Below are 23,256 nucleotides of genomic sequence, written 5' to 3' on the forward strand. Positions count from 1 at the left end.
GATTGAAGACACACTGCACAAGCGGATTCTTCTTGATCACTGCATCTATTATTCATCTATTTTTCATTTTATGGACTTTTTATATTATTATTTATTTGCGCTGTACTGTTACTTTTTTATCTCTCTGTAATCCAATGGGCCCAAATACAGTCAGGTCCATAAATATTGGGACATTGACACAATTATAATCTTTTTGGCTCTATACACCACCACAATGGATTTGAAATGAAACAAACAAGATGTGCTTTACCTGCAGATTTTAAGCTTTAATTTAAGGGTATTTACATCCAAATCAGGTGAACGGTGTAAGAATTACAACAGTTGTATATGTGCCTCCCACTTTTTAACGGGACCAAAAGTAATGGGACAGATTAACAATCATCCATCAAACTTTCACTTTTTAATACTTGGTTGCAAATCCTTTGCAGTCAATTACAGCCTGAAGTCTAGAACACATAGACATCCCTGGGTTTCATCCCTGGTGATGCTCTGCTGGGCCTCTACTGCAACTGTCTTCAGTTCCTGCTTGTTCTTTGGGCATTTTCCCTTCAGTTTTGTCTTCAGCAAGTGAAATGCATGCTCAGTCAGATTCAGGTCAGGTGATGGACTTGGCCATTGCATAACATTCCACTTCTTTCCCTTAAAAAACTCTTTGTTTGCTTTCGCAGTATGCTTCCGGTAGTTTCAGCTCCTTGGATCTTATATTGAGAGTTGACAGCACCAGATTCCAAATGCAAATAGCACACTTGAAATGAACTCTGGACCTTTTATCTGCTCCTTGTAAATGGGATAATGAGGGAATAACACACACCTGGCCATGGAACAGCTGAGAGCAGTCAATTGCCCCATTACTTTTGGTCCCTTAAAAAGTGGGAGGCACATATACAAACTGTTGCGATTCCTACACCGTTCACCTGATTTAGATGTAAATACCCTCAAATTAAAGCTGAAAGTCTGCAGTTAAAGCTCTTGTTCGTTTAATTTCAAATCCATTGTTGTGGTGTATAGAGCCAAAAAGATTAGAACAACAGCATTAAGTGTAGTGGAGAGAAAAGAGCATTAAAAATGTGAGTGATGGTCCTATTAGATTTTATTAATCACAACAGTATAAACAAATAGCGAACAGGTTTTGGGGGCTTCACTGAATGCCTTTCATTGGGGCCAACCAGTGCTGGCAACATATAAAGGTGCTTTTAATATCATGTGTTGGCTATTTGTCCATACTGTTGTGACAAATAAAATCCAACTGAACCATCAATCACATAGTGATCTCTTTTCTCTGCTACAATTCCTGCGATTTAGAGAAAAGGAATCCTTCACAAACTCCAGGCCACAGACCTTCTTTGTCTCAAGAGGGCAGGTTGCAAAGACAAAAATACTACATAGGAAATTCCTGTAAAGTTTAAAGAAGCATCAAGCACTTGAGTTACCCCTTCACTGCTGATCTCAGTTCATTAACGGTTCATGAAACAGAGATGATCGGGAAAAACACCTTCTCACCCGATCATTTCTGCAAAGCTGTCACCGACTGACACAGAAATGGCCAGTTTATGAAGGTGCGATCTCAATGATTCACTGGCGATCTCTGTCAGAATGCACCCTCCCAAATTCACCAGCTCAGAAGTGGTGAATCGGGGAGAGAAGAGAGAATCCCGGGGAAGATTATTGACTTCCTTCTTCCTCGAGCAGACTCCCCAAGACAGTAAGCATGTCCCCCTACCATGTTTATGTGTGTGTGTGTGTGTGTGTGTGTGTGTGTATTATATATACATACACACACACACACACACACACACTCACAAAAGTGAGTACACGCCTCGCATTTTTGTAAATATGTAAAGTAGTGAGTGTACAGCTTGTATAACAGTGTAAATTTGCTGTCCCCTCAAAATAACTCAACACAGCCATTAATGTCAACCGCTGGCAACAAAGTTGAGTACACCCCTAAGTGAAAATGTCCAAATTGGACCCAAAGTGTCAAAATTTTGTGTGGCCCCCATTATTTTCCAGCACTGCCTTAACCCTTTTGGGCATGGAGTTTGCCAGAGCTTCAAAGGTTGCCACTGGAGTCCTCTTCCACTCCTCCATGACGACATCACGGAGCTGATGGATGTTAGAGACCTTGCGCTCCTCCACCTTCCGTTTGAAGATGCCCCACAGATGCTCAATAGAGTATAGGTCCAGAGACATGCTTGGCCAGTCCATCACCTTTACCCTCAGATTCTTTAGCAAGGCAGTGGTCCTCTTGGAGGTGTGTTTGGGCTTGTTATGCTGAAATATTGCCATGTGGCCCAGTGTCCGAAGGGAGGGGATCATGTTCTGCTTCAGTATGTCACAGTACAAGTTGGCATTCATGGTTCCCTCAATGAACTGTAGCACCCCACTGCCGGCAGCACTCATGCAGCCCCAGACCAGGACACTCCATGCTTGACTGTAGGCAAGATACGCTTGTCTCTGTACTCCTCACCTGGTTGCTGCCGCACAGGTTTGACACCATCTGAACCAAATAAGTTTATCTTGGTCTCATTAGACCACAGGACATTGTTCCAGTAATCTATGTCCTTATTCTGCTTGTCTTCAGCAAACTGCTTGGGGGGCTTTCTTGTGCATCATCTTTAGAAGAGGCATCCTTCTGGGACAACAGCCAAGCAGACCAACTTGATGCAGTATGCAGTATGTGGCGTATGGTCTGAGCACTGACAGGCTGACCCTCCACCCCTTCAACCTCTGCAGCAATGCTGGCAGCACTCATACACCTATTTCCCAAAGACAACCTCTGAATATGACACTGAGGATATGTACTCAACTTCTTTGGTCAACCATGGCGAGGCCTATTCTGAGTGGAACCTGTCCTGTTAAACCACTGTATGGTCTTGGCCACTGTGCTGCAGCTCAGTTTCAGGGTCTTGGCAATCTTTTTATAGTCTAGGCCATCTTTATATAGAGCAACAATTCTTTTTTTCAGATCTGCAGAGTGTTGCCATGAGGTGCCATGTTGAACTTCCAGTGACCAGTATGAGAGAGTGAGAGCGATAAACACCAAATTTAACATACCTGCTCCCCATTCACACTTGAGACCTTGTAACACTAAGTCACGTGACATCGGGGAGGGAAAATGGCTAATTGGGCCCAATTTGGACATTTTCACTTAGAGGCGTACTCATTTTGTTGCTGCGGTTTAGACATTAATGGCTGTGTGTTGAGTTATTTTAAAGGGAACAGCAACTTTACACTGTTATACAAGCTGTACACTCACTATTTTACATTGTAGCAAAGTGTAATTTCTTCAGTGTTGTCACATGAAAAGATGTAATAAAATATTTACAAAAATGTGAGGGGTGTACCCATTTTTGTGAGATACTGTAATGTGTGTGTGTGTGTGTGTGTGTGTGTGTGTGTTAGCACCTTGGTGTTTAGGCAGGGTTGCGCCTAAATTTACCTGCCAGGTATAGCTACCTTGGTCTATTGTTAGAGTGAAATCAATTGATCCCTAAGTCTATACTTGCTGCACTTTTCTCTTCTGCTCCTAGATGGCCATGTACCTGCTGGCATTAGATATTAGAAGGGCAATGCAAGGTCAGATTATGGGTATAAGGGGCATCCAAGCCAATGGACAGGTGTTTTCTTGGATCCCTTGGCCTGCTGGGAGAACCTATATATTTGGGTGGAGTCAGCAGATCGGGGTTCTGTGCCACCTGGGTGGCTGTCTGGGTGGACGTGTGTTGTATTGCTCGGGCTGCTAGGCCAGAGTTTGGTCCTATCCTGGGCACATCTGGTTGCTAGGCTGTCTGAGGGCCTATCCAGAAGCAAGAGAGCAGCGTAGGGTTGGGATTGTAGTTTGCAGTCCAACCAGAAGTGACGGTTCTGCCGGCCTGAGAACCTGTCATAGTCGGAGGTAGAGGGGAAGCTGTCGCCACTAAGGGACCATCCACCTTATTACCAAGGGCCACAGTGAGTAGCTAAAGTAAGTACTGGAGCAGTATTCTCACAAACCAGGGATGGTGGAGAATCGGGAAACTTCAGTGGGTATTAAGCCAGGAACCCAGCCAGCGGAGGTGACGCTTGCAGAGCAGCCTCGTGTGTCAAGCCAGGGACCGAGCAGGCCAGTGGGGTGAAGCTTGAGAAGTATCTTGAGTGCCAAGCTAGGGACCCAGCAGAGAGGCGAGGTAAAGATTGGGGAAGATACTACCATGAAATATTGGAGGAGCTCAAGTGACGCGTCAGCATTTTTTTGTTCTATATTCTTTTTCCCTTTGCTGTTGTGACTTGTATGATGTGAAGGTTTTTTAGTGGAAAACAAAAAAGGCACAATTCACTTTATCTGATCCAGAGTGCGGCTATCCAGAGTTCTTCTGTTCTTTTCCATTTGGCTAGTGCAATTAGCCTGCACCTGGGACCCCTATCTGTTTGGAGGAAGAGCAACCATTTTTCCGGTGGATCAGCCTGGAGCGGTGGATTTCCTTATTACACCCACTATGTTATGCAACCCACCATATACGGAAGGATGTCAGCTATCTCTGGCCCTAGAGGTTCTCATTAGGCCAAAGGAGGCCTGGGACCTTGCTAGATTTATTATACACACACACACACACACACACACACACACACACACACACACACCCTTGAAAAGGCATTCATACCCCTTGATTATGACATGTTACAACCAAAAACTTACATGTATTTTATTGGGGTTTTATGTGATAGACCAACACAAAGTGGCACATAATTGTGAAATTAAAGGAAAATGATAAATGGTTTTCAAATTATTTTACAAATAAATATGTGAAAAAAAGTGTGGCATGCAATTGTATTCAGCCCCCCTGAGTCAATACTTTTTAGAACCACCTTTCGCTGCAATTACAGCTGAAAGTTTTTTTGGGGATGTCTCTACCAGCTTTGCACATCTACAGAGTGACATTTTTGCCCATTCTTCTTTGCAAAATTGCTCAAGCTCAGTCAGATTGGATGGAGAGAATCTGAACAGCAATTTTCAAGTCTTCTCAATTGGATTTAGGTCTGGACTTTGACTGGGCCATTCTAACATATGAATATGCTTTGATCTAAACCGTTCTATTGTAGCTCTGGCTGTATGTTTAGGATTGTTGTACTCCTGGAACGTGAACCTCTGCCCCAGTCGCAAGTCTTTTGCAGACTCAAACAGGTTTTCTTCTAAGACTGCCCCGTACTTCGCTCCATCCATCTTCCCATCAACTCTGACCATCTTCCCTGTCCCTGATGAAGAAAAGCATCCCCACACAACATGATGTTGCCACCACCATGTTTCACAGTGGGGATGGTGTGTTCAGGATGATGTGCAGTGTTAGTTTTCCGCCACACAAAGAGTTTTGCTTTTAGGCCAAAAAGTTAAATTTTGGTCTCATCTGACCAGAGCACCTTTTTCCACATGTTTGCTTAGTCCCCCACATGGCTTCTCGCAAACTGAAAATGGGACTTCTTATGGCTTTCTTTCAACAATGGTTTTCTTCTTGCTGCTCTTCCATAAAGGCCAGATTTGTGGAGTGCTTGACTAATAGTTGTCTTGTGTACAGATTCTCCCACCTGAGCTGTGGATCTCTGCAACTCCTCCAGAGCCTCTTGGCTGCTTCTCTGATTAATGTCCTCCTTGCCCAGACCGTCAGTTTAGGTAGACGGCCATGTCTTGGTAGGTTTGCAGTTGTACCATACTCTCTCCATTTTGAGATGATGAATTGAACAGTGCTCTGTGAGATGTTCAAAGCCTGGGATATTTTTTTTTATAACCTAACCCTGCTTTAAACCTCTCCACAACTTTATCCCTGACTTGTTTGGTGTGTTTCTTGGCCTTTGTGATGTGGTTTGTAAGGTTCTCTAACAGACCTGTGAGGTCTTCACAGAACAACTGTATTTATACTAAGAATAAATTATACACAGGTGGACTTTAATAATTAGGTGACTTCTGAAGGCAATTGGTTCCACTAGATTTTAGGTATCAGAGTAAAGGCAGCTGAATACAAATGCACGCTACACGTTTCAGATATTTGTAAAAAATTTTGAAAACCACTTGTCATTTTCCTTCCACTTCACAATTATGACCTCTTTGGTCCCAATAAAAATCTCTCTATTATGCAGGGGGACTAATTATTTTATTAACATGAGTAGGGATGGCCGAACTTTTGTTGTTCGGTCAACAACCGAGCAAACAGGTCGTTCGACCGTTTGTTCGGCCCCCAAACTGACCACAAATGCATTGCGGAGCTGAACAGTACATTTCAAGCCCTGACTGGCTGAAGCAGTGAAAGCTTCAGCCAATCAGGGCACAGAGCACTGTCATGATTGGACACTGTCATCATGACTTTATCCAATCATGGCTCATTCCTGCCCCACAGTATAAAAGTATTTTTTCAATGGCAGACAATTTTCAGTGTGATTTTGGCGTGGCAAGAGATAGAATAGGGCTCTGTTCAGTGTGATCAGTTAGTGTGCTATACTGTGCTATTTTGCTTCAATTCTCAATGTAGAATATTAGTTTAGTGTCAGTCTAGGGAGAGTGTGAGTGTAGTGAGGAGGACCATCATTCAGCTTTGCATAGTGTGCAGCCAGAGTAGGGACAGCTCAGATAGTTTCACTGTAGTTTAGTGAGACCGTGTCAGTAATCTTGACATTAGTGTATAGCTAGAGTAGACGCGGTTCCGATAGCGTCAGTGTAGTGACGATTGACATTTATTAAAGTGCATCTATGTACAGATTTCAACTTCTTCTTTACATTTGCTTATAAGCACCGCCCCCTCACTCCCAATAATGTCTGGGAAGACAACAAGGAAAGACAGAAGTTCCCTTGGCACTGTAAGGGGTCCAGCAACAAATGTGTGCTCAGGCAAAGGTGGATATGGTGGTCAGTCCTCAGGCAGGGCATCATTTCCTCTGTTTAGTGTGTTTTCCCGTGCTATCCAGCCACAGCATGCAGAGGAGGTGGCGGACTGGCTTACTAAACCTTCCTCATCCTCTGTCACGCAAGCAGAGACAAGTGTGCAGTCCCCTGCAGTTGCCAGAGTGGATAAACCTTCCTCCTTGTCCACATCTATTCCTGCCATAGCCCCAACATCAGCCATTGAGGAGTCAGCTGAGTTATTTGAGACCACAGCGTCAGCCACTTGCTCCTTGATGATGCCCAGCCATTACTGGATTCAGATGTTGGTTCTGAGGATGAGGATGACAGGAACATGACCCTAGAGAGAGGGAGGAAAACTGGTAGACAAATTGGCATTCATATTCCCCAAGCCACAGTGTATTGCCAAGTTGTCTCCAGTGGTAACGATGAAGATAGAGGAGATGGAGATGATGATGATGATGATGATGAGATCACTGATGCGACTTGGGTGCCAGGTAGAGCAGAGGAGGAAACTGAAGGTGAGGCGGCACAACCCCAAGGAGGCCGACATCAAGAAAGAGTAGAGAGCAGCGACCCTATTCCATCACATTCTGCAGTTGTTATCTCCAGGCCCACTCCCCAAAGCTCAGCTGTCTAGCCTTTTTCAGCACATCTGCAGCATATCGCAGTTTCTATCTGCAAAAACTATGTCTTAGGCACATCAAACATGGCAAAAACACCAACCATTTGGGTACCACATGCCTAACAAGCCATTTAACATCCAACTACTCAGCCCATTGGCAAGAGCACCTAAAAGCCACACAAAAGGGGCACAAATCTGTCTCTCCTCCTCCTCCTTACCCACTTTAGTCTGCCCTTGCAATACCGAGTCATTACCTTTCAGCAGCTGCCACTGACAGGGAAGATGATATAGCACAGGGTGTCCCAGGTCCTAGCAGCACATCTGCCAGCAGCACACCACCAGCTGTAGACTATGGCCAACATATTTCTTTGGCCCATCTTCTGCAGCGGGAAAAATAAAATACAGTCCCTGCCACCCACATGCCCAGCGTCTGAATGCAAGCTTGTCAAAGCAGTTGGCTCTGCAACTTCTGCCTTTCAGCCTGATGGATTCTGCCCCCTTCCATGAATTCGCACAATGTGCTGTACCACAATGGCAGGTTCCCAGTTGCTACTTCTTTTCACGCAAGGCCATTCCATCTCTCTACCATCACATGGAAGGGAATGTTCTGACATCGTTGGGCAAGGCAGCCAGCAGTAAAAGTCTCCTTACTGCTGACACCTGGTCCAGCAAGCATGGGCAGGGATGATATATTTTGTTCACAGCACACGCTGCTTGCAACTCGAAAGGATGCAGGACAGGGCTTGGTGCTGCAGCTTGTTGTGCCCCCACGTCTCCATATAGCTGGTGGTGATGCCAGACCTGTGAGCTCTACCCCTCCTCCTCTGCCACCTCCATGCTCTCCTCTGCAGACTTGCTAAGCATTCAAAGGGCTTTTCCCAGAGTAAGGCTAAAAGGTGCCATGCAGTGCTTCAGCTGGTGTATTTAAGGGACAGGAACCACACCGGAGCAGAGATTCTTGCAGCGCTGCAGGGACAGGCCCAAAGATGGTTCACACCATGACAGCTGGAGCCAGGAATGGTGGTGTCCGATAATGGCTCAAACCTCCTGTCCACTCCTTAGACAGGGAAAATTGGCACATGTGCAATACCTGGCACATGTCCTCAATTTGGTGGTGCCGAGTTTTCTAAGTACCGAGGGTTGCAAGATGTTACTAAAACATCCCGGAAAAGAGTCTATAGCCATTTCAGGCAGACATACACAGCCAGTGCTCGGTTGGCTGAAATTCAGAGGGAATTCCACCTGCCTGTAAACCGCCTGATTTGTGACATGCCCACAATGTGGAACTTAACTTTGGGAATACTGCAGTGGCTATATATGCAGCAGAGGGCCGTCAACGAATACATGTGCCAGTAAGACACGACGACAAGCTCAGGCCGCCTTGGCTTTTTCTCCATGCCAATGGTTGATCATTAAGGATGCATGCATTGACAGTGACAGTGCATGCATCAGTGACACAATCCCTGTTGTGTTCCTACTGAAGCAGACTCTGCTTGGCATTATGGACAGGGCACTGGAGGCAGAGCAGCAGGAGGAAGAGGAGGACTTCCTTTCCTCTCAAGGCCCACTTTATTCAGACACCATTATTCCTATGTCACAAAATCCACAGAAGGAGAGAGTAGAGAAGGTTGAGGAGGAGGATTCTGGCACTTTCATTGTCTTCAAAGAAGAGGAAGACATGTGTCAATCTGTAAGCTATGGCTTTCCAACCCCAGGACCCTTGGGAGTAGTACGTAGCTGGGAGGAGGAAGTTCCAGATGCTGTCCTCCTAAGCGACCCAGAGAGTCTGCTTCTCAAGCCTCAGAAAATTTGAGGCCCATGGGCAACCTCATGCTTCAAAGTCTGCAAAAGGACCCAAGAATATGTTGCATAAAGGAGCAGGATGATTACTGGTTGGCAACCCTCCTTGACCACTGTTATAAGGGGGAAGATCTCAGAACTCTCCCTGTCCTCACAGAGAGCGCAAAAGATAAAATCTCTTGAGGACACTTTAAAGAGGATTTGATTGAACATTTTTTCTGACTCCAGTAGGTTACAGTGTGGTGAAAAATGTTGTTTTGAGTGTTCTGTTGGTCAAGAGAGGAGCGCTGGAGAAGGCATCCGCCTAAGTGAGGCATTTCTGGATGTTTTTAGGGCTGTCAGCTTCCACATCCCATCGGCAGCGTCTGCATCACATGGTGGGCGATTACCTCGGGGGCCAAAACAGAGATGGAGAACTTTCCAGCTGACAATCCACTGACTTACTGGGTCATGAGAATAGGCCACTGGCCAGAACTTGCCCAGTATTCTATTGAATTGTTGGGCTGCCCTGAATCCAGCGTGCTTTCAGAATTGGCATTCAGTGCTGCAGGAGGTTATGTTACTGAACATAGATTGCGTCTGTCCACAGACTCCGTGGACCGTTTGACTTGTATAAAAATGAATCAGTCCTGGATTACCAGCTATGAAGCCCCCAATGTCACTGATTAAGTCTTTTTGGGATGTAGAATCTTTTCAGGACTTCGAGACTGCCTAGCTTTGAGGGTGTTCAATCAATACATCTGGAAACATGTTTTTGGTATAGGTTTCATGGGCACAATTAACACCCAAAGACCAATATCATTGCAATTTTTTACAGTAAGGCCAATTCTTGCTTTCATACATTTTTTTTTTTTTTGGCTTTATAAATGCATTTTTTTCTGCAGCAGATTCTAGACATGGTACAGATCTGAACTGAATCTGCCACTTTACAGATAGACTAAGGGGACCCCACTATATTGGAAGAAATTTTTCATTTTTATGCTTTCACTTTAAAAAAAATAAAAAATAAAATGACTGCTCATTTAAAAATTATGTTTTTCACAAACTTTTTTTATTATTGATACATATCCCCCAGGGCAGGACCTGGATCCCGATAACCACTGCATGCCCAATTATTGCATATAAGCCTTCAAAGTGGGCACTTTTGATTTTTGACATTCGGGTCCCACTGACTTTAATAGGGTTCGTTATTCGGGTCTGAACTTTCGTGGTGTTCGAAAGTTCTGGTGCGAACCGAACAGGGGTCCGTTCGGCCCATCCCTATACTTGAGGTGGGCGATCTCCTCTAATAATGTCCGTGTACTAAGCAGTGATAATTTACCGCTGCTTAACAAACGGAAACCTTGAGACTTTCAGTGAATTTCTGGTATTTTAATCTCGCCATGTTTCATGAGATTACAGTATCAGGGGGCGTTCTCGTTCTCCACTGTTCGAAGCATTTGTAGATCACTCCACTTCTCAAAAGGAGAAGTGATCTTCACCGATTCGTAAACAGGCATCCAGAGGAGAGTGATCTCCCCTGTGAATGCCGGAGAACTGAGCAGTGAATATTTTCGCCCTGCTTCATAAACTGACACCTTAGTTGTTACTATACATTGTAAATAGAGAAATCCAGTTGAAAAATTAAAATTTTTTGTACTTACCTCTATTACTTCAATCTGATTATCGTTTAGCCAGAGTACTTCTAACTGGGTCAGCTTTTCCAAAGACTCAATGACCTTAATACTGTTACAATAAAGGAAAAGCCCTTTCACATTAAGGCACGTTTCTAGACCTTCAATTTTCTGTAAGGAAAAAAAATAGTGTCAATATAATTTTATTAAAAGTAAACCTGGCCCAAATATTTCTAAAGCCTGGTACACTCTATCATTTTTTTTTTTTTTTCATTTAACACAGCGGGCTGAACGAAAAAAGTCTAATGAGCTCAAGAGCAACTCACTGTACTGACTATCTGATGTTAGTACAGCAATCACCCCTCTGAGCTACTGTGTTCCCCCTGCCAGTACACGTCAGTCAGTGCTGATCAGATGTTGGTTTTTCAGCATGTCCATTCAGCCGATGTCTTTGGGAGAGGGCTGGTGTACACACAGGCCAAATGTCGGCCGGTTACCTTTGAACTGGCTGGTACTGGCCAATAAGCACCGGTGTTCGTTTTCAATTTGATTCCTGTGTCTTTGTGGCGCCCCTTAGATACTGGCTATACATGCAATTTAACCACTTGCCAATGGGCACTTTTACCCCCTGACTATCACACTTTGAATGACAATTGCAGTCATGCAACACTGTACACATATGAATTTTATCATTTTTTTCACACAAATAGAGCTTTCTTTTGGTGGTATTTAATCACCACTGGATTTTTTTATTTTTTGCTAAACAAATGAAATAAGCATGACATTTTTGAAAAAAAAGAAGAAAAAAAATAATTTTTCATAGTTTGTTATAAAATTTAGCAAACAAGTCATTTTTCTCCTTCACTGATGTGTGGTGATGAGGCTGCACTGATGGGCATTGATGAGGAGGAATGGATGAGGCTGTACTGATAGGTGGCACTAATAGGCAGTACCGATATGCAGCACTGACAGGTGACACTGATGGGTGCTGATTGGCAGCACTGGTGGGCACTGTTGGGACTGCACCGATAATCAGGACACTGAAAGTCGGTGGTGCCCTGTGTCAATGTCCCTTTAAAACAAGCCGGTTATCGGCTCTCTTCTCCCCTCCTCACGGTGTTAGTGTGAGAAAAGGAAAGCCGATAAATGGCTTGTGTTTACATTGTGATCCGCTGTCATTGGACAAAGCTGATCACGTGGTAAAAGGCCACTGTGATTGGCCCTTTACCCTGATTTGTGATCAGCTGAGTCCAGAGGACTCAGCAATCGCAGAGCGTGCCACCCGCACGTCTTTCAGCTATAGTGGGGGCGAGAAGTGATTAAAGTAGTATTAAACCCAAGGGCAAGCATTTATTATATTGCAGCCTACCAATTCTTTTTAGGCTTTCACTTATTTTCATTTGGTAACCTGGCCATTGAGTCTGTTGTTTTTCAAAAGAACAAGCTCTTTTACATACATATTTTACATTCATTTAACACTGACAGGCGTGCTTACAATGATAAGCTTGCTCCTAAAAAGGGGGGAAGGGCTGTTGCTGTAACTGCTTAAAAAAGTGTGAGCTGGAGTTTGGATTTGATTTGTTAGTGTATCTAAATCCGCTAGTACATCCAACAAAGGTGCTACTGTGCTCCTTCATCCAGAGTGGGGGGGGGGGGGGCAGGAAGTGTGTTACTGGCCAAATAACTGGGTGAAAAAATACGGAACCCTGGTTGAGAATGACGGTTTAACCATACATCAACACATCACATCAGTTCCATGCAATCTAGGTGTTCAACTATTGGATCCACTCTAAGTTAGGCTGTGTTGTGTTTGGCACAGAACATTTTAGTGGAAAATATACCAAGGTCCCTCCCTTCAACTTACAATCTTCAATTGTTTTTATAAAAAGAACCCCATAAGCTCCATAAAGGATGATGAAGGGAATCTGCTTACAATTAAACGATCTGGAGGATGGGATAAACAGCTCAATCTCAGTATTTGCGGAAGATACAAAGTTAAGAAGGGCAATAACTTCTATGCAGGATGTGGAAACCTTGCAAGAAGATCCAAACAAATTAATGGGGTGGGCAACTACATGTCAAATGAGGTTTAATGTTGAAAAATGTAAAATAATGCATTTGGGTGCCAAAAATATGAATGCAATCTACTCACTGCGGGGAGAACCTCTGGGGGAATCTAGGACAGATGACAGGCTCTGCAATGGCATGCAATGACAGGCTGATACATACAATGCCAACAGAATATTGTCATCCATTAAAAAGGGGATTAACACCAGAGATAAAACAAAAATTCTCCCACTCTACAAGACTCTGGTCCGGCCGCACCTGGAGTATGCCATCCAGTTCTAGGCACCAGTCCTCAGGAGGGAAGTGCTGCAGCTGGAATGGATCCAGAGAAGGGCAACACAGCTAATAAAAAGACTGGAGGATCTCAGCTATGGGGAAAGACTGCAAGCAATGAGCTTATTCTCTCTGGAGAAAAGATGCTTGAGAGGGGATATGATTTCTATGTACAAATACCATACTGGTGACCCCACAATAGGGATGAAAAAACGTTTCCATGCAAGGGAATTTAATAAGACACGTGGCCATTCACTAAAATTCGAAGAGAGGCAATTTAACCTTAACCACTTCCCGACCGCCGCACGACGATGTACGTCGACAGCATGGCACGGGCAGGCATATGGGCGTGCCTGCGGCGGTCGGTTTTCGTGCGGGAGCGATCCCGGACGAGGGGGCGGCCATTCGTTCATGGCCACCCCCTCGCGATCGCTTCCGACGAATAGGAATCGTTCGTGACATCACTTCCTCTCCTGTAATGTAAACACAGGAGAGGAAGTGATGTATTCTCTCCTCCGTGTCGGTATTTTTCGTTCCGACACCGAGGAGAGAGGATCGGTGAGTTGCACCAACACGTCACTACACAGTAGAACATGCCAGGCACACTCACACCCCCCCGATCACCCCCCCAATTACCCCTGCCCCCCAGTCACAGTGACACCAATGTCATTTTTTTTTTTTTTTGCATTGGTGTCATTTGTGACTGTAATAACTGTTAGGGCAGTTAGAGTTAGCCCCCTTTAGTTCTAATGTACCCCCCTAACCCCCCCAATAAAGGTTTAACCCCGTGATCACCCCCCATTGCAGCGGTTTATGAGAACGAATGTGATTCGCACCGCACTGCAGTGCAAATCACATCCGATCTCTGTGCGATTCGAGTTCAGCCATTCGCCGCACCCGCCGCAAATTCGCACGGGACCCTTTTTTTGGCCCGCAGCAGAATCGGATCGCATGGGTGTTCACACCATGCGATCCGAGTTTGCAGATCGCACTGCGATATGCGAACTGATCTGGGGGTGTCATTAACATTTCACTGACACTCCCAGCAGTTCGCATAGGGCAGTGTGAACTGCCGCCGGTAGGCATGCGATGCGGGAACCCGCCGCGGATTCGTGGCGTTCCCGCATCGCTCCAGTGTGAACCCAGCCTAATAAGCGATCATTTTTCTGATCGCCGTATTAGTGTCACAGGTGACGCTAGTTAGGCAGGTAGGTATTTAGGTTCGCCGCAGCTTTTTATAGCGCCAGGGACCCCCATATACTACCGCATAAAGCCCCCTGATTGCCCCCTAGTTAACCCTTTCACCAGTGATCACCATATAACTGTTACAGGTGACGCTGTTTGGTTAGTTATTTTTTTATAGTTTCAGGGCACCCGCCATTTATTACCTAATAAAGGTTTAACCCCCTGATCACCCGGCGGGTGTCATTTGTGACTGTAATAACTGTTAGGGCAGTTAGGGTTAGCCCCCTTTAGTTCTAAGGTACCCCCCTAACCCCCCCAATAAAGGTTTAACCCCGTGATCACCCCCCGTCGCCAGTGTCACTAAGGCTGGGTTCACATTGCAGCGGTTTATGAGAACGAATGTGATTCGCACCGCACTGCAGTGCAAATCACATCCGATCTCTGTGCGATTCGAGTTCAGCTATACAGATAGTATGGCTGAATTCGTGTCGCACCCGCCGCACCCGCCGCAAACTCGCACGGGACCCTTTTTTTGGTCCGCAGCAGAATCGGATCGCATGGGTGTTCACACCATGCGATCCAAGTTTGCAGATCGCACTGCGATATGCGAACTGATCTGGGGGTGTCATTAACATTTCACTGACACTCCCAGCAGTTCGCATAGGGCAGTGTGAACTGCCGCCGGGAGGCATGCGATGCGGGAACCCGCCGCGGATTCGTGGCGTTCCCGCATCGCTCCAGTGTGAACCCAGCCTAATAAGCGATCGTTTTTCTGATCGCTGTATTAGTGTCACAGGTGACGCTAGTTAGGCAGGTAGGTATTTAGGTTCGCCGCAGCTTTTTATAGCGCCAGGGACCCCCATATACTACCGCATAAAGCCCCCTGATTGCCCCCTAGTTAACCCTTTCACCAGTGATCACCATATAACGGTTACAGGTGACGCTGGTTGGTTAGTTATTTTTTTATAGTTTCAGGGCACCCGCCATTTATTACCTAGTCTCACTAGTGTACCCCTAAATTTAGGGGTGTCTACTTTCCAAAATGGGGTCATTTGGGGGGGGGGTTGTGCCATCTTGGCATTTTATGGCCTTCAAAACTGTAACGCCCTTAGAAAGCCTGAAGGCGGTGCTTGGTTTTCGGGGCCCTGTACGCGGCTAGGCTCCCAAAAAGTCCCACATATGTGGTATCCCCGTACTCAGGAGAAGCAGCAGAATTTATTTTGGGGTGTCATTTCACATATGCCCATGGCATGCGTGAGCAATATATCATTTAGTGACAACTTTGTGAAAAAAAAAAAAAAAGTTTGTAATTTTCCCGCAACTTGTGGCAAAATATAAAATATTCCATGGACTCAACATGCCTCTCAGCAAATAGCTTGGGGTGTCTACTTTCTAAAATGGGGTCATTTGTGGGGGTTTTGTGCCATCTTGGCATTTTATGGCCTTCAAAACTGTAATAGGTAGTGAGAAGTGAACTCAAAAATTTACGCCCTTAGAAAGCCTGAAGGCGGTGCTTGGTTTTCGGGGCCCCGTACGTGGCTAGGCTCCCAAAAAGTCCCACATATGTGGTATCCCCGTACTCAGGAGAAGCAGCAGAATTTATTTTGGGGTGTCATTTCACATATGCTCATGGCATGCATGAGCAATATATCATTTAGTGACAACTTTGTGAAAAAAAAAAAAAAAAAAAAAAAGTTTGTAATTTTCCCGCAACTTGTGGCAAAATATAAAATATTCCATGAACTCAACATGCCTCTCAGCAAATAGCTTGGGGTGTCTACTTTCTAAAATGGGGTCATTTGTGGGGGTTTTGTGCCATCTTGGCATTTTATGGCCTTCAAAACTGTAATAGGTAGTGAGAAGTGAACTCAAAAATTTACGCCCTTAGAAAGCCTGAAGGCGGTGCTTGGATTTCGGGGCCCCGTACGCGGCTAGGCTCCCAAAAAGTCCCACATATGTGGTATCCCCGTACTCAGGAGAAGCAGCAGAATTTATTTTGAGGTGTCATTTCACATATGCCCATAGCATGTGTGAGCAATATATCATTTAGTGACAACTTTGTGTAAAAAAAAAAAAAAAAAAAATTTTTTTTGTCATTATTCAATCGCTTGAGGCAAAAAAATAAAATATTCAATGGGCTCAACATGCCTCTTATCAATTTCCTTAGGGGGTCTACTTTCCAAAATGGGGTCATTTGGGGGGGTTTTGTACTGCCCTGCCATTTTAGCACCTCAAGAAATGAGATAGGCAGTCGTAAAAACTAAAAGCTGCGTAAATTCCAGAAAACGTACCTTAGTTTGTAGATGTGACAACTTTTGCGCAAACAAATAAATATACAATTATTGACTTTTTTTTTACCAAAGACATGTGGCTGAATACATTTTGGCCTAAATGTATGACTAAAATTGAGTTTATTGGATTTTTCTAATAACAAAAAGTAGAAAATATCATTTTTTTTCAAAATTTGCGGTCTTTTTACGTTTATATCGCAAAAAATAAAAATCGCAGAGGCAATCAAATACCATCAAAAGAAAGCTCTATTTGTGGGAAGAAAAGGACGCAAATTTTGTTTGGGTACAACATTGCATGACCGCGCAATTACCAGTTAAAGCAGCGCAGTGCCAAAGTGTAAAAAGACCTCTGGTCATTTACCAGCAAAATGGTCCGGTCTGAAAGTGGTTAAACTGCGTAGAGGGTTTCTTTACTGTATCTTTACTGTAAGAGTGGTAGGGGGAGAACCTCTGGGGGAGGATTCTCTCCCACAAGCAGTGGTTTCTGCAGGGAGCATCGATAATTAAAAAAAAAAACTATTAGATGGGCACCTAAACGACCAAACATACAGGGATTTACAATGTACTATTAACATAAAAGCACACACAAAGGTTGGACTTGATGGACTTGTGTCTTTTTTCAACCTCACCAACTATGTAACCATTAGGCCCCATAAAATGTTTTTTTAAGCTAAATGTGTAAAAGATATCAGCTTTAGGTGAATAATCTGTGTCATTCTATTACTGTGTAGGCCTTCCGGTCAAATGGTCTGAAGCAGGGGTCTCCAAATGTTATAAACAAAGGCCCACTTTACTGTCCGTCAAGTTTTATAGGGGCTGGACTGTGGCCAGTGGGAGAAGAAAATGTCCTGACGCCAGTGGAATTGAACAATGCCCCATCATTGGTTCTAGGGGGGAGTAATAATTGGTATCAGTGGCCCATCAATGGTGTCAGTGGGAAGAACAGTGCCTCATCGTTGGTGTCAGTGGCAGGAACTATGCCCCACTGTTGCTAACAGTTGGGGAAATAATGTCCCAAGGGCCAGATAAAACTGCCCATTGCTACTAGATCAGCTTCTTTCCTAGCTACTAGAGGTAGAAGTCACATTCAGAGCTGCATGCACGGTATATAAACATTGAATCTGTATTCAGTTGTTACCTGGACTTTAGCCTAAACTATTTAAGACAGTATTCCAAGAGCTTATTAAAACCCTACCTAAAATACTGCTGGTAAGGGTCTCAGCCCTTGTACACACGGTCAGAGAATCCGTCGGAATGTGTCCTATCGGACCGTGTTGTTGGATAATCCGACTGTGTGTGGTATGCATCGGACTGATTCTGTCGGAATATCCGTCAGACCCAATTTTCCAACTTGTTGGAAATATTTTCCCGACAAACTGGTCCGATCGGACATACTCCGATCATGTGTAGAGAATTCTGATCGGACAAAGCGCCACGCATGCTCAGATCAAATTCCTACACCAAAGCTATTGGCTACTAGCCTGAACGTAGTCCCGTCGTAACGAAATAACGTCATCACGTTCTGAACAATCGGATTTTCCGACAACTTGGTCCGACCGTGTGTATGCAACAGTTTCGGACACAATCCGTCGGACAAAATCCAACGGATTTGGTTGGCAGAATGTCTGACCGTGTGTACAGGGGCTTAGGCTGGAGGAGCTCACAGGAGCTTGCAGCCCTGAATTGAGCTTTAAGCGACTAGCAACAGGTTTTGTTGGGTTAGAAAAAAAACATTGTTTGTGGGGGTCTAATGGATTTTAGAGATGGTAATTTGCAGATTAGCTACCCTTTCATTGCAAAGAAGATATTTTTCTGCATATATTTATTGATTTGAATAACCTTTAAAGAGCTCTGTTCTTTTTTCACTTACTGTCAAATGACACTCTACAATCCAAAGTTTCTGAAGCAGTGGACACGATTCTAGGCCAGCGATGTTTTCTATGTTTTGTCCAACTAATGTCAGGTTTGTAAGATTTGGAAAGTAAGAGAGTCCCACCATCTTCGGATAACCAGAAAAGAACATTTCAAGTGTTTTATTTGCTGGTCCTTCTTGTGCAATCTTCTCATAGTTGACGCCATTGCACGCACACTGTAAGCAAAGATACAAACCATGCTCATAACATAACAATATGAATACAAAACATACATATATGGTTTTCACTACCGTTCACTACTCGCCGGATTGCGAGTCCGGCGGACAGTTTTTGAGTCAAAACTACTTTCTAAGTCCGCCGGACTTTTGGGTAAAGACTCTGGTCTGCCGGACTTTTCCGCCGGATAGTTTGATCGTGTGTACGCGGCATAAGAGTTTGATAAAAAAAAAAAAAAAAAAAATGATTTCCACATCCACACATTTGATATGAATCAGGGGAAATCACTCCTGCAGTGCTATGTGTTCTGCTGATGTATTCTTCTACATCGGCAGAATACAATGATTAGGGTTGCCAACTATAGCCAGTGGCACTAATCATTTTGGAAAAATCTTACAGGCTGGTTGTACGCAATTGGATTGATAGATCAACTTGTGTAAACCCAGCTACCCCATACATGAACAGAAATTCAGCTGGTCCCTGCTGAACTGCTGGAATTTCGATTCATGTGAACTTTAGTTTTGTTTTTTTCCTAGTGGCTAATAAGTTTTATTGCAACAGCTTTCTTAGGCCGCGTACACACGGGCGGACTGTCTGTCCAACTTAGTCCGCTGAAACACATTTCAGCAGACAGTCCGCTCGTGTGTGGGCTTCAGCGGACTTTTTCAGCGGACTGTCTGGCGGACTAAGTCTTTCGGAATTTCCGTAATATTGTCCGTCCAACTTTGGTTTCAGCGGACAATCCGCTCGTGAGTAGGCAAGTTGGACGGACTAAGTATGGCGCATGCTCAGAAAGGATTTACACGGCGGAAGGTTGCATTGCTGTGTATTGGACTTCCTATTTCTAGTCCCGTCGTACGTGCTGTACACGTCATCGCGCAAGCTTTCAACGGACTGTCTGTTCATCGTGTGTGGTCAAGTCCGTTCATTCAAAAGTAGGACGGACTGTCTGTCGGATTGTCTGACGGACTTAGTTGGCCAGACAGTCCGCCCGTGTGTACGCGGCTTTAGAGCTTTGTTATTAATTATTCTATTAAACAATTAGTCTTTTTAAAACATTTTGGTTTCTTAGTTTCTTTTAGCATCTTTTCCATTAATTTACCAGTCTTATTATAGGAGTTTGGTTCCTTGCATTTGTATTTATTCCCACAGGGGTCAACCGTCATTTAGTCATATTTCAGCAGTGTGTACCCGAATGCCTGGTACACACAATGAGATTATCGGACGAATGATCGACTGTTTTTTTTTTTTTGCATTGCTAATCTCATACTGAAAACAAATAAGTTACTAAAGTTAAGAAAATTCACAGAATAAAAATTTGGAAGTTATGTAAATTTGCATGCTTGTCCCATTGGAATAATTTTGCATGAATTGTCGTGTTCTGCTCCGAAAGCTTTGTACTAAATCAAATTATCATAGGATTGCTTCAAAATTGGTATTTTACAACTATTGGGGCCCTTGTCTGCATGGGTAAGTTTCTGTAAAAAAAATGAACTTGCCCTTAAAGCAAACCTGTAGTGACTTGCACTTCAAGTGATACTAAAGTCTCAGTTTTGTTTTCCTAAAATAAAAAAAGTTATATGTACATACTTTGTGCACGGACACTGCACAGAGTGGTCTCTTACCTCCTTTTCTGGGGTCCTATTTAGGGAGGGGCATGGAGATAACAGCTAGTGCATTAAGGTGAAAAAATTTTGGGCTTTAGAGCCACCTTAATGTTTCGATAGGATCCTAGATTATTCACCTTGTGATACCTGCAGGAGACTTTAGTTTTCTTAGCCCTTGTACACATGGTCGGAAATTCTGACGGAAAATGTCCGATCGGACCGTATTGTCGGATAATCCGACCGTGTGTGGGCTCCATCAGACTTTTTCCGTCGGAATGTCCGACCAACAAAGTTTGAGAGCTGGATATAAAATTTTCCAACAACATGATCCGATCAGAGAATTCCGATTGGACAAAGTGCCAAGCATGCTCAGATCAAATTACGAGACCAAAGCTATTGGCTACTAGCCTGGACGTAGTAACGAATGAACGTCATCACGTTCTGAACAATCAAATTTTCCAACAACTTTGTCTGACCATATGTATGCAACACCAGTTTCGGACAAAATACGTTGGAAAAAATCAGACGGATTTTGTGGTCGGAATGTCCGACCGTGTGTACAAGGGCTTAGAGTGCCCAAGAGTTATGAAACCCTTGGAATGCTAATATGCCAATAATGACCTCACATACAATATGGGTGTCTGCCTATCCCATTTAACAGCCAACATAATGGAGAGGGAGAAACAAAGGGTCAAGCAAAAATGATAACTTTCTACGTAATATCAACATTGCAAAAAAAAGTATCTACATTTTTGGCACTCTTGGGGTATCTGGTTTAGCAACCCATCCTGAAACAGCCATTGGAAGCTTTGTGAAAGATAGGGCACAATGAAATGGACTCACCCCCCCCCCAAGAAAAATGGTGTATATAACCTTGGAAAGCTTTACAGCTCTTGTTGGGCAGCTCTTGTTGCAGTTCTGAAAATCTGGGGGACAGCTGTGACTGAATCCACAGCATGTTTATAAGAAGAATAGTTTCTGGAATTTTAACAATAAATGTAAGGAAAGTCAGATCTTTAACTGATGATAGGGATTGGCTATAAGGACTGGGTTTGTCAGATTCAAGTGCTTTACATGAGCGTAAGGGAGCAGGGAATGGCAGTAACTCTGGATGTGTGCCACTCCCATCTTATGGATCAATTCAGCTGCAGTGGAAGTCTATTGTCTGCCCCATTTACACCTGCCCCCTGTTGGTTGTGGCAGGGCAAAGGTGCGAGGAGACAGCACCTCACTTATAACTGATGCAACCCAGAAATTAAAACAAAGTATTGCAAAGTCTTAAAAAGAGTGTTGATGTAGTTCACCCCAGTGTTGGGAATGTCAAAGTAAAAGAACATGCAGGAAAGTGATGGGAGTAACTATGATTTTAGCTAAACATCTTATCGTATAATTAGTGGTGCTCATGGTTGGATGAACACAATTCACATTGTCCCTACTATTAGCAAAACCATAGCCAATGGTTCTGATCTGCATAAGTCTCGAAAACCCAAAGTGGTTCTAAAGGTCAAAGTTTTTTTTTCACCTTAAAGCGGTGTTCCGGCAATGATTTTAATTTTTTTTTAAAGTCAACAGCTACAAAACACTGTAGCTGCTGACTTTTAATAAGGACACTTACCTGTCCATCGAGCCCGCGATGTTGGGTGCCCAAGGCCGATCCGTCCATCAGATCGGGGTGCCGGCGCCGCCATCTTAACGAGGGGAAACAGGCAGTGGAGCTTTGCGGCTTCACTGCCCATTTCTTACTGGGTATGCGCGAGTCGTCCAGCATTTTGTGAATGGCCCTGTTGTTTTCTGGGGGACACACACACACATGTCCCATAAGACAATGGGGCAGCTCGCTGAAGAGGAGGAAGTGCCTTAGAATAGGAAGAGGCAAATTTAAGAAGATTGCCTAGCAACAAGGGTTTCTGCTAAGTAAAAAACATTTTTTTAAATATTTTTTGTGAATGTTAATGTCATTTTTTTTCCAGGGTGGCCCTCCACTTTAATGCATCCTCTGCATTAAGGTAAAAAAACCTTCTGAGTGCATTGGCTCCCGCTGCTGTCAGTCACAGCCACTGAGTTGGGAATGGGGGTGGGACCAGAACCATTGCACAGAGCAGGTCAGTATTATATTTTGTTATTTTAATAATATAGATTTACAATCACTTTAGGCCTGCAAATCTACAATCTCCATGCCAATGACTGAACTCCTTTCTGCTTCTCAGTCTGCCAGTGAATATCAGCACAATAAGGCCAAGTGTAAGCTCTCACACTTATGTTAGTTAGCCTACCTAAATACTTCTTTCATCCACCAACCCATCAATTTAAAGCACAGACCGATCTGCAGCAAGTCTGAAAATTGACCAATTAGTTATTAGAAATACACAGGCAAACTAAAGTGTACTTTTATATACACACATATCTCCTTGTAGTCCCTCAATGCACCCTATGAACTTTTAGTTGCTACATTCAAGAGTACACCATTTTTTTATGGTACTTCCAGATTTGTGGATGCTGTAAAATCACCTTTTAAGGCAGCAAAAATGTAAAATTAAAATGCAGATTCTTACCAGTTCTTTCAATATTTCTTCTGAATTCTGATTGTCAACGGAGACCATTTTCATAGTATCAATGTCTGGTGATCATAGTATGCGTGTGTCCCTGTATAAAAGGGGGAACAAAAAATGCACACCAGGAATTGTTATAATCAGAATGTAAGGGTGCTAAATTGAATTTACAATTTTCAGGTGAATTTTCCTAAAAGACCAGTATTATTCAAGCATGCAAGTAATAAGTGCAAACATGGAGGTTGCTATTGATGACCCCATGGCTTAAATATTTAGAATGTGTCCTTTGTA

At 43.9% G+C, this 23,256-nt stretch overlaps 1 protein-coding gene across 5 annotated transcripts in view; it reads right to left on the bottom strand.

The window, feature by feature from the left end:
* Nucleotides 1-23,256, bottom strand: part of LRRC9 (leucine rich repeat containing 9) — a 212,075-nt gene that overhangs the window by 168,858 nt on the left and 19,961 nt on the right. For all 5 annotated transcript variants that reach the window (XR_013264863.1, XM_077464391.1, XM_077464390.1 and 2 more), the window contains 3 exons: nucleotides 22,969-23,059; nucleotides 18,590-18,808; nucleotides 10,934-11,074 (listed from right to left, as the gene is read on the bottom strand). Coding sequence is in view for 4 of the 5 variants with exons in the window: in XM_077464391.1 (XP_077320517.1) it covers nucleotides 10,934-11,074; nucleotides 18,590-18,808; nucleotides 22,969-23,022 (414 nt within the window). In the remaining variant the exon portion in view is untranslated. The remainder of the gene's footprint in view (nucleotides 1-10,933; nucleotides 11,075-18,589; nucleotides 18,809-22,968; nucleotides 23,060-23,256) is intronic.

The sequence above is a fragment of the Lithobates pipiens genome, unplaced genomic scaffold (genome assembly GCF_037356315.1).
Source record: "Lithobates pipiens isolate NorthernLeopardFrog02 unplaced genomic scaffold, aLitPip1_a1.2 Scaffold_30, whole genome shotgun sequence".
Taxonomy (NCBI): Eukaryota; Metazoa; Chordata; class Amphibia; order Anura; family Ranidae; genus Lithobates; species Lithobates pipiens.